Source organism: Prionailurus bengalensis, chromosome A3 (assembly GCF_016509475.1).
Source record: "Prionailurus bengalensis isolate Pbe53 chromosome A3, Fcat_Pben_1.1_paternal_pri, whole genome shotgun sequence".
NCBI lineage: Eukaryota > Metazoa > Chordata > Mammalia > Carnivora > Felidae > Prionailurus > Prionailurus bengalensis.
Genome location: NC_057354.1, coordinates 34,098,699 through 34,111,654, shown reverse-complemented (window position 1 = coordinate 34,111,654; position 12,956 = coordinate 34,098,699). Strand labels below are relative to the sequence as shown.

The 12,956-nt window shown below is 44.1% G+C and overlaps 1 protein-coding gene across 3 annotated transcripts in view; it reads right to left on the bottom strand.

The window, feature by feature from the left end:
- PLCB1 (phospholipase C beta 1) overlaps positions 1–12,637 on the bottom strand; it is a 702,259-nt gene extending 689,622 nt beyond the window's left edge. For all 3 annotated transcript variants that reach the window (XM_043602867.1, XM_043602869.1, XM_043602868.1), the window contains exon 1: positions 12,176–12,637. In XM_043602867.1, coding sequence (XP_043458802.1) covers positions 12,176–12,274 — 99 coding nt within the window. In that variant the 5' untranslated portion in view covers positions 12,275–12,637. The remainder of the gene's footprint in view (positions 1–12,175) is intronic.
- Between the last annotated feature and the right edge of the window lie 319 nt (positions 12,638–12,956).

Sequence of the window (12,956 nt, the reverse complement as noted above, 5' to 3'; positions counted from 1 at the left end):
GCCCAAGCAAACTAGTGCAAAGAGTAACCCTAAACCTTAAGACGAATGTCAAGGACCAGTCCACAGACCCACAGCTTATTCCTTAGTACCATTAGCAGAAAGTCTATTGGCCAGTGTTGACCACAATCCTCACTCCACGGTGATTCTATGTTTTTATGCTGGACCTGGATTTCTAAATTAATCAATATTACAGAGTCAACAAGGAGAAATGACAAGCAATGTTCCACAGGGAGTGCCCAAGACCTGCATTAGGAAAAAGTAGAGCGGAAGATGGCAAATATATACATTGTAGGGGAAACAGTTGTGTAAGGAAAAAGAGTCCTAAGGGTCATAGAAAACCAGATGTGATCCCATCAAACATCAGCAACGCAGCCCTAACTATGAAAACAACAAATAAAAATAAAACAATAGAAATGCTAAGGTGCTGGCTTAGGATCAGCGAGGTTAAACTTCTACATGCATCTGCACTGATGAGAATTTTCTTCCAGGGGTCTATACAGTGTGAAATTTCCCCCAAATAAATGAAAGCAAAGGAAGTAACAGGGTCCAGAAAAGAAGACGCAGAACAGTAGAGAGAAGCACCATTTTAGTATTTGCATTTCACCGATAGGTATGAAAATCTCTCTTAGTACAATACAGGGAAAAGTTGGAAGCATATTTCTTCAAATATCACACAAGGGAACTTAAGACACTATACTACAGATTAAAACAAGAGCCCAGATTCCCAATTATCCAAAGTGCTCATTGCTTAGTGGGGACATCAGATGAGGAAACTGACCATTTTAGCAAGATACAGCTCTGGTGGGTGTAAACTGGCATCTCACTGTGGTTTGAATTTGCATTTCCCTATGACTAATGACTAATGACGTTGAACATCTTCTCAGGTGCTTACTGTCCACGTATGCGTGTGAATCGTGTGCGCGCACGTGCGCGTGCCTTTGCACATGTCGTAACCCGGTCCTTTTTAAAATCAGCTAAGATTTAAATCAGTAGTTTGAATGTGAATCAGTGGTTCTGAACTGGAGCAATTTTGCAATGTCCTGAGGTAATTTTGTTTGTCACCCTGGGGTCTTTGCTACTGATATCTAGTGGGTAGAGACCAGGGGTGGCTCAAAACATCCTACAACGCACAGGACAGTCCCCTACAGCTGGCGCAAAACATCCTACAATGCACAGGACAAGTCCCCTACAGCAAAGAATTACCTAGCCTCAAATGTCAATAGCACTGAGGTTGAAAAACACAGCTTAATGGCTTCCCATTGACTTTATGATAAAACCTTGCCATGGCCTAAGCAGGCCACTTGCCATTTTGCCAGCATCACCTGAGCAACAAACTCCCAACCTGCTTATTCTGCTATGTCCTTCAAAGGACATCCTTTGATCCTTGGAATGTCCCCATGTGCTGTTCCCTTGGCCTGACACACACCCCCCTCCTCTTGTTGACCTAAGTCCTACTTATAACCCAGGTCTTTCCATAAATAGAATGCCTCCTGGGGAGCCTTCCACATTTCTTATGCTCACATGTACTTCTGTACTTTTTTCTATAGCACTTACCACCATTATAATGAAATAATTATACTTCTATTCCATTAGCATCTCTCTCCCACAATAGAATACAAACGCCATGAGGGCAGGAGCCAAACCATTTATCATCATAACTCTGCAACACTGACAAGATGTCTAGCTTGTAAGAAGCATCAATACTTATGTTCATTATGAATACTGAATGGGTGGATGGAAAAGAAGCTAGGTACATTCTGAAAAGTATCAGTTGAGGTTGACATCTCACAGGTTGCCAGTAGCCTTGGCAAGAGAAATTTCAAAGCAGTGGTAAAGGCAGAACAAGACTTTGGAGGATTTTGTTGCGGCGAGAGAAGTCAGAGGAGACAATAACTATGTGTGGAAGTCTGGAGAACATTGTGCTGGAGTCTATGTTGGAATTTCTGTGGCTAAAAGGCATATATTGATATGTTTTTAGAGGAGCTTTGGTAGAGGGAAAGTGTTCACAGATATTATCAAAAGCAAGCTAATAATAAAGTCAGCATCCGGAGAAACTGGGCAACATGGACTCCAGAACACAAAGATGTGCTTTCCCAGGGACCAGAGGGAAGGTGGGAGAGTGTAGGTGGCCCCAGTAATTAAATGAAGAGTGGGGAAGGGAGGAAGTCTTTGTGAATCATTACCATAATAAAGAGAATGTTTTCACAACTATCAGTCTTTCATCTGTCACTTCCAACACATCTGAATTTCTTTAAGGAAAATTTTCACAATACCTGGGTACTCATGTGAGCATCTTTTTTAGAAAACGGAAGCCACTGGTAACATTCAGAAGATGGGATGTAAATACATTAAGCATCACAATTTTCAACCAATATTGAATTGCAATTTAGTACACACTCAACTTTAATTGGTCCCGCAACAGCATCAGATCTGTACTGACAGCAAACATTTTGCTTCTCCAACTCACACTGAGAGAAACTAAGGCCACAGAGTCCCTTTGGACTCTGGGAGATTTCTGAGAGAATGGAAGGATATAGAGCAGGGCTTTCCAACCAACACCACAGACAGTGTGTGAGGAAGGTCTCTTCAGAGCATGACCACCTTCCAGGTCTGCCTCAAGATGACATGCTCCCCTGTGTGAACCCACTGTAACCAGACACACACCAGACCACTTCCTTCATTCCACAAACATTCCCTCAGTACCTACTGAGTGCCAAGCCTATGCTCTGCCCTAGGGAAAGAAGATAAATAACATAAAGCTATAGTCCTCCAAGTGCCGTGGTCCAGTTGTAACACAGACAAGGGATATCCACCTGCCTGTACACATGTTCCTGTACCGGCAATCTAGATCTGGCCTCTCGACTGATACTACCTTGAATTCAAGCCATTCTGCATCTTGCTTCGGGTCAGGTCACTCATCGTCTACACTCCCATCATTCCTACCAAATTTTCCAAGATCAATGATTTCTGTAAGAAGCCACAGGACCAGTCTTAACGGGAATCCAACAAAAGACAACATTTTGCAAGTATGTTGGGAAAGAAAAAGGTGGAGAAGCACATGTAATGAGTCTTGCTAGATACAAAAATGTCACTTATCAGGCAATGGAAAAAATGACCTTTGTTTTAACGCCACTCCTGAATACCTAAATATACCATGTCTCCCTACTGAATGACTGATAGAGAACATTTGTAGACTATAATATACACTGGCCTCTGTGCCTCAAAGTAGCAATGAGGCTTTCCTATGTTCCCATGTAACACAATGTAGACAAAAATGAACTCTGTATATACACCATACCTGTTTTTGAAAACAGTGGCCAAAAGGGATAAGTTTGTAGGGACATAAACCCCATTTGTATGAATCCTAAAATCAGGGAGATTTTGTAGAGAAGTCAAGGAATCTTTTTTTAACTTGTATTGATCTGGATGGTTAAGTCTTTTATTACCAGGATGCCTGGGTGGTTCAGTCAATTAAGTGCTGGCTCTTGATTTCGGCTCAGGTCATGATCCCTGCATCGTGGGATCAAGCCCCTGCATCAGGCTCTCCACTGAGCATGGAGTCTGCTTGAGACTTTCTCTCTCTCTCTCTCTCTCTCTCTCTCTCTCTCTCTCTCTCTCTCCCTCCCTCCCTCCCTCTGCCTCTCTCTCCCACTTGTGCACTCTCTCTCTCTCTCTCAAAATAAATAAAATGAAAATAAAAAGTCTTTTGTTACCTAAAGGATCCTGTTTGGGGATACCATGGTAGACTGTAAAGATAATATAACCAGAAGACTTAGTTTTAAATTTAACCAACTAGTTGTATGTCCTTGGGCAAGTCACAACTGACTAGCCTCTGTTTCCTTCTACGTAAAATGGGAATAACACTTGCCCTTTTCCTACCACTAAAGGTGGTGTTGATGACTAAACAGGGGTGAACATAAATAAATAATAACAGTGCTTTACAAGTATAACTGCCTGTGATTAGGATTCACTCTCGATATTGAGCTCCAAAGGCAACATTATAGCAAAACTCCATTTTACTCCAATGTAATATTGAAGGAGCAAACTCCATGGGATACAGATATTTGTTGCATATAAGGACTGAAAATCATGAAATCTTAGAACAATAAAAGACAGATCAGGCAGGGGTTAGTGAGGGAAACAGAAACCTCTCTAGAAATTTTGAACATAAAAGGATTTAATTACAGGTAATTGGACAGAATCTCAAGGATTGGTGAAGTGGGCTTCAGGTTAGGCCTCCATGAATGACCCCAGAACACCACAGCACTGACCCTTGAGGAAACCTATTGCTTTCACCACATTCAGAAAGGTAAGAATCAGGAAGGAACTCCTGGAGTCAAAAACCCAACAGCTTAGCCCAAGGCAAAGGAAGAGTAATCTGAGAACAGTGAGCACCCCCTCTTGCCATTGCCTCATTAGACCCATGGCCCTGGACATAAGCCACTTATGAACAATTACAGAAAGTAATGCTTCTGCCTTCAACACCTCACATTTCTACGGAAACAACCCCAGAAATATAGAAAGGTGGTCTCTTTCACATCTCTGCCCTCTAAATCTCGTATGACTGCTTCTCATGCTGGTGGAACTTAATTTACAGCCAGAATATTAGATGCTTCCAGAGAGTCAATGTAGCTTTGGATTTCCAGATTCTGCATTTTAAAAAATTCCACTAAGAGGATGTGAAAATTGATGCTAAGTGAGACTCAACAATATCTGAGACAGAACACCTGAGAATGCATCATGGTTAGCACTTTTTTTTTTAGTCTATTAGCCCACTCACTGACTTGTTCTGTGGTCTTCTGTCTCTTTTTAAGTCCATGTGGCCTCTTCTATAAAATGAATCACATTAACTTTCTCTTACCTAATTTATAAACAAGTTCCAAAGAAAATTAGATTTTTTAACAGCAAAATAATCTCCTAATTTTTTAAGTATCAATGTTATAGACTGATATCCACTAGGACTAGTTCAGGTAAAAGTGTTTCTCTTTGCAAACTGATCCATTTTCCCTGAACTTGCTCATAAAACTTTAACTCAATAAAAGAAACAAAACATGGAACTGAAAGAGCCCCTGAAATTAAAAAAAAAAACAAACAGATATGGGATGCTTTTATTCTATTTTAATACTAAATGTTTTCTTATTTTATATAATAGTCTGTTTCTCCATTTACAATAATTTAGTTTCTTGACAAATATACAGATTTAGTGAACATCAATGAAGACATATGCCTAAGCATTTGTTCAGAATAGAAATTAAAGTTAAAATTTCCAAAAAAATTGAAATTAACATGTGAAGAAGATAATAAAAAAAAATCAAATATCAGATCAGAGGGGAATCGGAAGAACTCTTAAAGAATCTAGTGTTCTTTACGTGATATTTTTCAGTTTTTTACAGAAATTGATGGCTTCCTTAGGAGCTCGTATGTAACTGATCTCAGAAACGAGTCTCCAGAGGTGCCTGGGTGGCTCAGTAGGCCAAGCGTCTGACTCTTGATTTCAGCTCAGGTCATGAACCCAGGGTCCTGGGATTGAGCCAGCATCAGGCCTCCACACTGAGCATGGAGCCTGCTTAGGATTCTCTCTCACCTTCTGCCCTTCTTCCCCGCTCTTTTTCTTTCTCTCTAAAATTAGAAAAATTTTAAGAAAGAAGTATGTCTCCAGTTGCTTTCCCTGCTGATGCACAGGGGCACATGGCTTAGATTGGGGCATCGGACATGGCACAAACAGGGAAAGAGAAGCATTATGAAATTTGAGCAGGTGGAACTTATGATCTGAAAAGGCTGCATGAACCTAATATTAGCGTGGGTAACAGGAAAAGCAACATTTTCAGTCACCAACGATGTGTTATTTAGGTGAGACCCATAGCATTAGTCAACAATTCACAATCGATCTTATTTCATTTTCTGCTGGCACTCCTTGTTCATGATAACATGGAACAATCCTGATAAAGAAACGTTTAACCACAGGTCACCAAGTTCAACATAAAAAAGGAAAATGTTCCTGTCCCATTTAAACATCATTGCAGGTAAATATAATTTGAAGCTATTTATTGATAGACTTAACTTTCAAGGGAAGTATTCAAGATATGCTAATAGCCAGAGCAAATTATCCTAATACACCACAGGTAGGAATATCAAAGTCAGGCAAGATAAGAGAGAAAATCTAGAAGAGAAAAATAGATTCCACAAACAGCACTCTGCTGGTCTCCTTTCCTATGCCAATAACAGCCTGTAGGCATTACATTTCCTTGTTAAACTACCAGAGTTTTGTTCAACTATTTCCTCCTTCAGGGCATTTACACCTGCTCCACTTCCCAGACTTCACCTTAGGACAGATAAGGACCTAATCAAGTGCCATCTAAACAGAAGGTAAGTCACTTCTGTTGTTATTATTCAAGAGGGTTCATTCAGCAGTAATAAAAAAATGCTTTAGGCTGAAGAGGGTTTGTTTTGTTTTCACTGAAAATTTAAAAATCTTTTTTTTTTAGATTAAAAACAGGCAAAACCAACCTATAAAGTTATAACTCAGGCTGATTGTTACCCCTGAGAGGAGGTGTAGGGACTGGAAGGTACCACCTAGAGAGGGCAGTGCTGTTCTTGATCCAGTGCTGCATACTGGGTAGTGTTTATTTTGTGAAAACAGATCCAACCAGACAGAAGATTTTTGTGTTTTACTGTATGCATGTTACGCTCTGATAAAAAGCTTAAAGTAGCTTTATTGGACTAGATTTTGGAAACGTTAATACTTTTATGTTTAAAGTAATTACTGTCGATGAGAAATTCACAAACGCTCTTTGGGCATTAAAAATGGACATATCTGGGCATACGTATGTGGCCCTTTAGAGAGCACCTGCCAGCTTTTCAGTCTAAAATCTGCCTCTCCCTCTGTGGGGGCCCCGTCCGGATCCACCACCTACCAGCCGGAGCCTTTTCTTCTCTATTTCCCATAACCTTTCCAGAGTGAGTGCTGCTGAATGCCCATCTCATAAGCCATTCCCCTCAGCTCCCTCATTAATCTGGTCAGTGCCCTCCATCATTCTGCTGCCATCATTTTGGAAACTGTAACTGCATATTCTACATAATGCAAATACTCTACCCAAGCTTCTGTGTAGGATGCTGGGAAATGTGCAATATACAAGCATGTTTCTTCTATTATTATTAGTGATGATGATTACCTGTTTTAACTGCGGAGGTTTTGTTTGAAGGGGAGAGAATGGTGGAAAGGGGGGAGAGTGCTACTTGGTTCAAAGCCATGGGGCATTAATCCAAATCCAAACCTTTGAGCTTCCACAGGCTTCTTCTCAAACAACTTAGGCAGTTGCAATTGCAACTTTTGGCTAGATTATGCTTGTGAGACAGAATATACAAAGATTAGTTTTATACATATTTATTTTAAATATATATTCTTGCTACATTACAAGAGTTCTGTTTAAGAGGTTCCTTCTTCTAGGTGGAATATATATGTATGTGTATATATATATATATATATATATATATATATAATTTCTTTTTTTAATTTAAGTAGAAATAAAACTTCTGGATACTTTGTAAACTGACTTGCTTTACAGAGAAGGTGTCCTGCTTTTTATGTGGATTCACTTTCCCTGAAACACCTGAATTTTTTTTGAAACAGGTAAAACACTGATTTTTTTTCTTTTTCCAATTATAAAATATTAAAATCAAAGCACATAGTAAAGGGAATGAAAGGAAGGTCTGGATGTTCCCACTTGTAGAATAAAGGAGGCATCTAACATATACTGGCCACTGTGGAAAAATTCATGACCCTGTAACTACTGAGAGAACAATATTTTTAAAAACTGTGTTTTATTAAGGGTTCCTGGGTGTCAGGCACTATACAAAACAATGTATATGCCTTTGCTCACTTAATGTTAACAGCTGTTCTGTGCAGCAGGAAATATTACAATCCTCACATTACAGATAAGGAAACTGAGGTGGAGATGTATTAAGTAACTTACGGTGACACTTGAACTTACAGGGGGAGAGTAGAGAAAAAGAAAGAACAAACAAATGTGACACCTTTCATGTCCTAGAGGTTGTAGAACAAAGAGACAAGGTCCTGGGAGCTTAAACAGGGACACATCAGGGGCTGGGAAGAGGGGTGGGGGAGCCAATTGTATGGTTTTTATCCTTCCTCTTTTCCTCCACATACTTTCCAATACAAAGCAAGGCCAAACACTAGGAGAGAGAGGGCCCAGACTCATAGTCTCCTAAGCTCCCTACCTCAGATGCAGAAAGTAACCCCCCTCCACTGTCCATCTCACCAGAACTCTCCCACAATGTCCACAGTCCTTTACACCCACCTCCACCACAGGGGCTGATAATATACAAATGCAAAATAAAAGCAAGGATAAAGTTGCATCCTTTGGTATCACTGGTAAAACATAACCACGATAGGTCAGTCCTATATCTGCTGACCAAGTTCTGGAGGACAAGGTTTGGCCTTGATCTTCTAACTGTACATGCTACCACTAGTCGTTCAAATGCTGAAGTAATTCTATATGCTCCACAGACCCTGGGGACTCACAGCCCTCCTCATGATCAGGCAAAAGAAAGGCCAACGCCCTGGTGCAACAAGGTGTTCTCCAGGACCCTGCTCCACTTCCATTGCCCGCTACTGTCTATTGTGATTGGTTAGTGCCTATGTCAAAGCTTTTGACTACCACTCTTAAAGCATCCACAGCCATGATTCTGGCATGTAGCCAATAGATTATGCAGGGCACTGCACCCTCTAGGTGACATCTTCCATTCCACAGAGTGGCCAGAAAAACAGAGTAAGTGATTGTGGTGTTTTAACCACTCACAACAAGAGATAATCTCTCTGAAATTCTAAGTAGCCCCATACTCATCATTTCAAATGTATTATTATGCTTTCTAATGGGCTACTCAGAATCTATTTTATGAGTTTGCCCATCCCTCTTCTTAAAGACCAGAGGGCAGGGTTCTACAGTTTTTAAGTGAGATCCAGTATTTGAGAGATTTTAAAACTATTTCCAGCATTTAATTGTCCTCTAAACAAGCTGATGGGGATGCCCCCCTGGTGCAGGGGGCAGAGGATATTTCCCAAAGTCAAAGCCAAAAGGGAAAACCCAACAGTCTTCCCTCCTCAAAGACAGACGAGACAGCCTCTCAAAAATTTTCTCTTTTCCCTTTCCCTTTCTACTAACCCACTAGAAACAGGTGACAGTGCTGAAAATTGTTCACTGCATATAAGAAATTCAAAAGGCACATATGAATGCAAGTTAAGCTAGCCTAGGCACCAAAGACACTTGGTAAAATATGCCATTAAGATCTAAAGATTGTCCATGATTTTGTCATTGAGGTCCTTCTACCTCTTAGATAGAAAAGTAACAGCTGGATGAATTTCTCAACATGCAGAGAGATCAAATTAAAATCACAAACTTGCAATAATGTACATGGGCTGACAAGACCATGGTAGCTATCTGCCATACTTTTTAAGTTACTTCATACACCTTATCTCAGTGATTTCAAAGTGTGGTTCTCCAGACCAGTGGACTCAGCAAGACTCTATGAGAAATGCATTCTCAGGCCAATCCTCAGACCTTCTGAATCAGAAACCGAGGGTGAGACCAAGCAAACTACGTGTTGCCAATCGCCCAGATGTTTCTGACACTCAAGTGTGAGAAGGGCTACTTTATCCTATTGGCTACTTCCAACTATTACAGGTGAAACAGGTAAAAACAAACAAACAAACAAACAAAAAGTGGCATTCTCATAGTCTTGCACAAGAGGCCGCAAAGATTCAGAAAGGTTAAGTGATTAATCTAAAGTTACACAGCTGACTGACAAGAGAACCAGCAGGTAAACTCAAGCCTTTAGATTCAACATGTAGTTCTCTTTGTCTTCGGCACACAGTATCACTAGGATGTAGTATAATTAGCCCAATCACCTAAACTGGCTTGATTTTGGAAGGACAGATATGGGGCGGCAAGAGTAGAGGGGTGACTCCTGAGGAGGATATGGGTGACCTAAGAAAGTCTGCTCCTTCTCAACCCACAGATCACCATGGAGACAGAGAGCCAAGGAACCTGCAGGAGAGTTCACCATATTCCAGGTAACCTGACTCCTGGATGCATTCTGGGTTTCTCCCTACAGAAGATCTGAGATTCCACAGGCCCTCCCTTTAGCGTGTGCACTAAAGTAAGGCTTCCCAAGAAACTCACTGCTGCAGTGCTCAGGGAGAGTGCTTCCCACCTTCTTCAGGTAGTGTCTGACTGGTGACCTTTCCAATACTCTCCTTACATCACTTCTAATCTCTACGTCACTGGTGTTCTTGATAATTTTCTGTCTCCTCCACCTACCATGTAAGGCCTATAACAGCGGAGATTCTGTCCACATTCATCACCACCCCAGAATCTAGTGTATGGTCTGGCATTAGCAGGTAAGGAAGAAATACACATGCCATAAATGCACAAAATAAAAATCATCTCCTTGGATGTTCAAAACTTGTTCCACAGAAGATCTCCATTTTCAAAGTAATGCCGGCTATTTTCTTCCAAATAAGATATTCTGGAGCACCGTTTAAAAGTATCACTGTGAATAAATGCAGAGCTTATGCTGGAATACCCTTCTTTATTCTGTAAAGTCTTTCTCCCTTCGGCCCTTTATTTTCTCATCACCTCAGTTCTCTCTTTGAGACTCTTTTATTTGTTGCTGAACTGCATTATCTTTTGTTGTTATTGCTGTTGTTGTAAGAAAGCGGTTCATCTGTGTCCAAATGTATTGTTTAGATTCTATTCCATTTACAAAAACATCTGGTCCTTACACTGGGATGGAAGAAGAAAAGTGTAAAGTCCTCCGTAAAAGGGCGTATGTTTCTATCCTTGCCTACAACATTTAATAATTGCCATTAGCTTTCAAGGAAGCTGTGGCTCATACTCCCTAGTCCCGTTTGCACTTCCAACTGGACAAAATATAGACACAGACTCACTCAGCTAAGTAATTGGATTCGGTACCTGGAATATTTAAATTGTTTTTCAGATACTGGAAAATGGCTTAAGAAGATTAAAGAAAAATACCCTGGAGGATAACAGGCTATAATTTACTAGGTGGAAAATCTTTTCAGGAGGATGAACACCTTATTCGCCTATCATTCCTCCTGTTTGAGAGATGTCTTCCTCATTTGGACCTAAATTTCCTTAGATCCTGGCAGCTCAGGTTTATCCCGGTGGGTTGTTCTTAACAAACCTTTTGAATTACACCCAGGACATATAAATTGATACGATAATGCCCTCCATCTGAAGAGTCCCATGTTTTCAGCAAGATTATTAATTTAAGTGTTTGAAGACAACGGGTTGGGGAGCGGGTGTCACTTGGAGTCCTAGGTCCAGGGCTCTTGAGAAACCCTGGAGATCCGGGTTTGGGCAAAGCTCTGCCCCACTTGGCAAAAGATGTAATAAATAGATTGTGGGGAATGCCTTGCCGGTTCTGCTTCAAGCTGCAGACTCCAGCCAGCTCAGTTCTCAAAAACTAGCTCTCCCCATTTGCCTGCACGTCCGCTGAGCACTCCTAGACCCCCGATGCCCTCGACTTCTGTCCTCTAGCCCTTCACAGGAGTGTCCTCCCGGGCCCTTCTCAAGCCCCTCACTCCGGAGCCAGGCGCTGAAGTTTGGCATCAGCGACCACCTGTCGGCTGGACCGCTGTGTCCTCTGCCGCGTGGGCTCCCATAAAAGTGCCATGAGGGTTAGCAATTACTGAACAGGCTCGTTCTTTGGGGCTGTCCTGTTCCTTCTGGAAAGGGAGCAATAGAGGTAATAGGGGGTGCGTCTGCGGGCGGAGAGGGGTGCGCCTGGGTCACACCCCAGCGCTCTCCAGATGGTCCCAACTTCTCACTTTCCAAAAACTCAGGACCGTTCCCTGGCAAAAACTGCCCCTCAGGCCCCCAAGCCTGAAGAGCCTCAGGGGGCGCCTGCCAGACCCGGCAAGGATGGCAATTCCCTGACCCGGAGAGACAGGAGCGCGCGCGAAGCCGCTGCTCCCGGCCAGCCGCCTCGGCAGTGGCCACCCTGCGCGCCCCGAGGCGGCCCCGGCCGGCTCCCGTGCGCCCATTGCATAACGCGCCCCTCGCCCCACCCCCACGCCGCCCGCCCCGCGCCCTGCCCGGTGCCCTGCGCCCCCAGCCCGCAGCCTCCGACTTACATCATCCCACTTGACGAATTTGGTGCCCTTCTTGAGGCTGTCGGACACGCACACCGGCTTGAGTTGCAAAGCGTGCACTCCGGGCTGAGCCCCGGCCATCTGGGCTCATCGGGGCTCGGGGCGGCCCGGGCGAGCGCGGCAGGGACGGGGCGCGGGGCGCGGGGCTCCTTTCTCGGCTCGCGAAGCGCTTGACTGTGCTCCCCCGCCGGCCTCCCCCGGCCTCCCGGCCTCCGCACCTCCTCCGGCGCGGCTCAGCAGGCGGGGCGCACGGGGGCCAGGCGCCCGGCCATGCCCCGGGCGGGACGCGGGGTCGGGCGCCCGCGGTGGCTGCGGAGCCTCGGAGGGCACAGGGAAGCCGAGCCGGGCGGCCGAGGCTGCCAGCCGCCGCCGGGTACTGCTCCTCCTCCGCCGCCGCCTCGAAGCGCACCATTCAGCACATCCTCTATACACAGAGGGAGAGCGCGAGTGACACACGCTCCGCGCCCCCCCCCCCCCCGCTCCTTCCCCTCCTCCTTCCTCCTCCCGCCCAGCTTCCCCGCCACCCTCGCTGGCTCGGTCCCTCCTTCCCCCGGCGGCTTCCAGCCCAACTTTGCGCGCTGGGTCAGGCGCCGGGAAGCGGGGACGCAGCGGCACCTCCCGGCTCCTGGGCCCCACTGCAGCCAACGCCTGCGCCGCCCGCGCGCCCTCTGAGCATGCCCCATGCCGGGGTTGCAGGGGTACCCGGGGTGCCCGCGAACCGCGCGTTCCCTGGGGCTTTCCGCGGAACTTGGGCGGGAGCCTG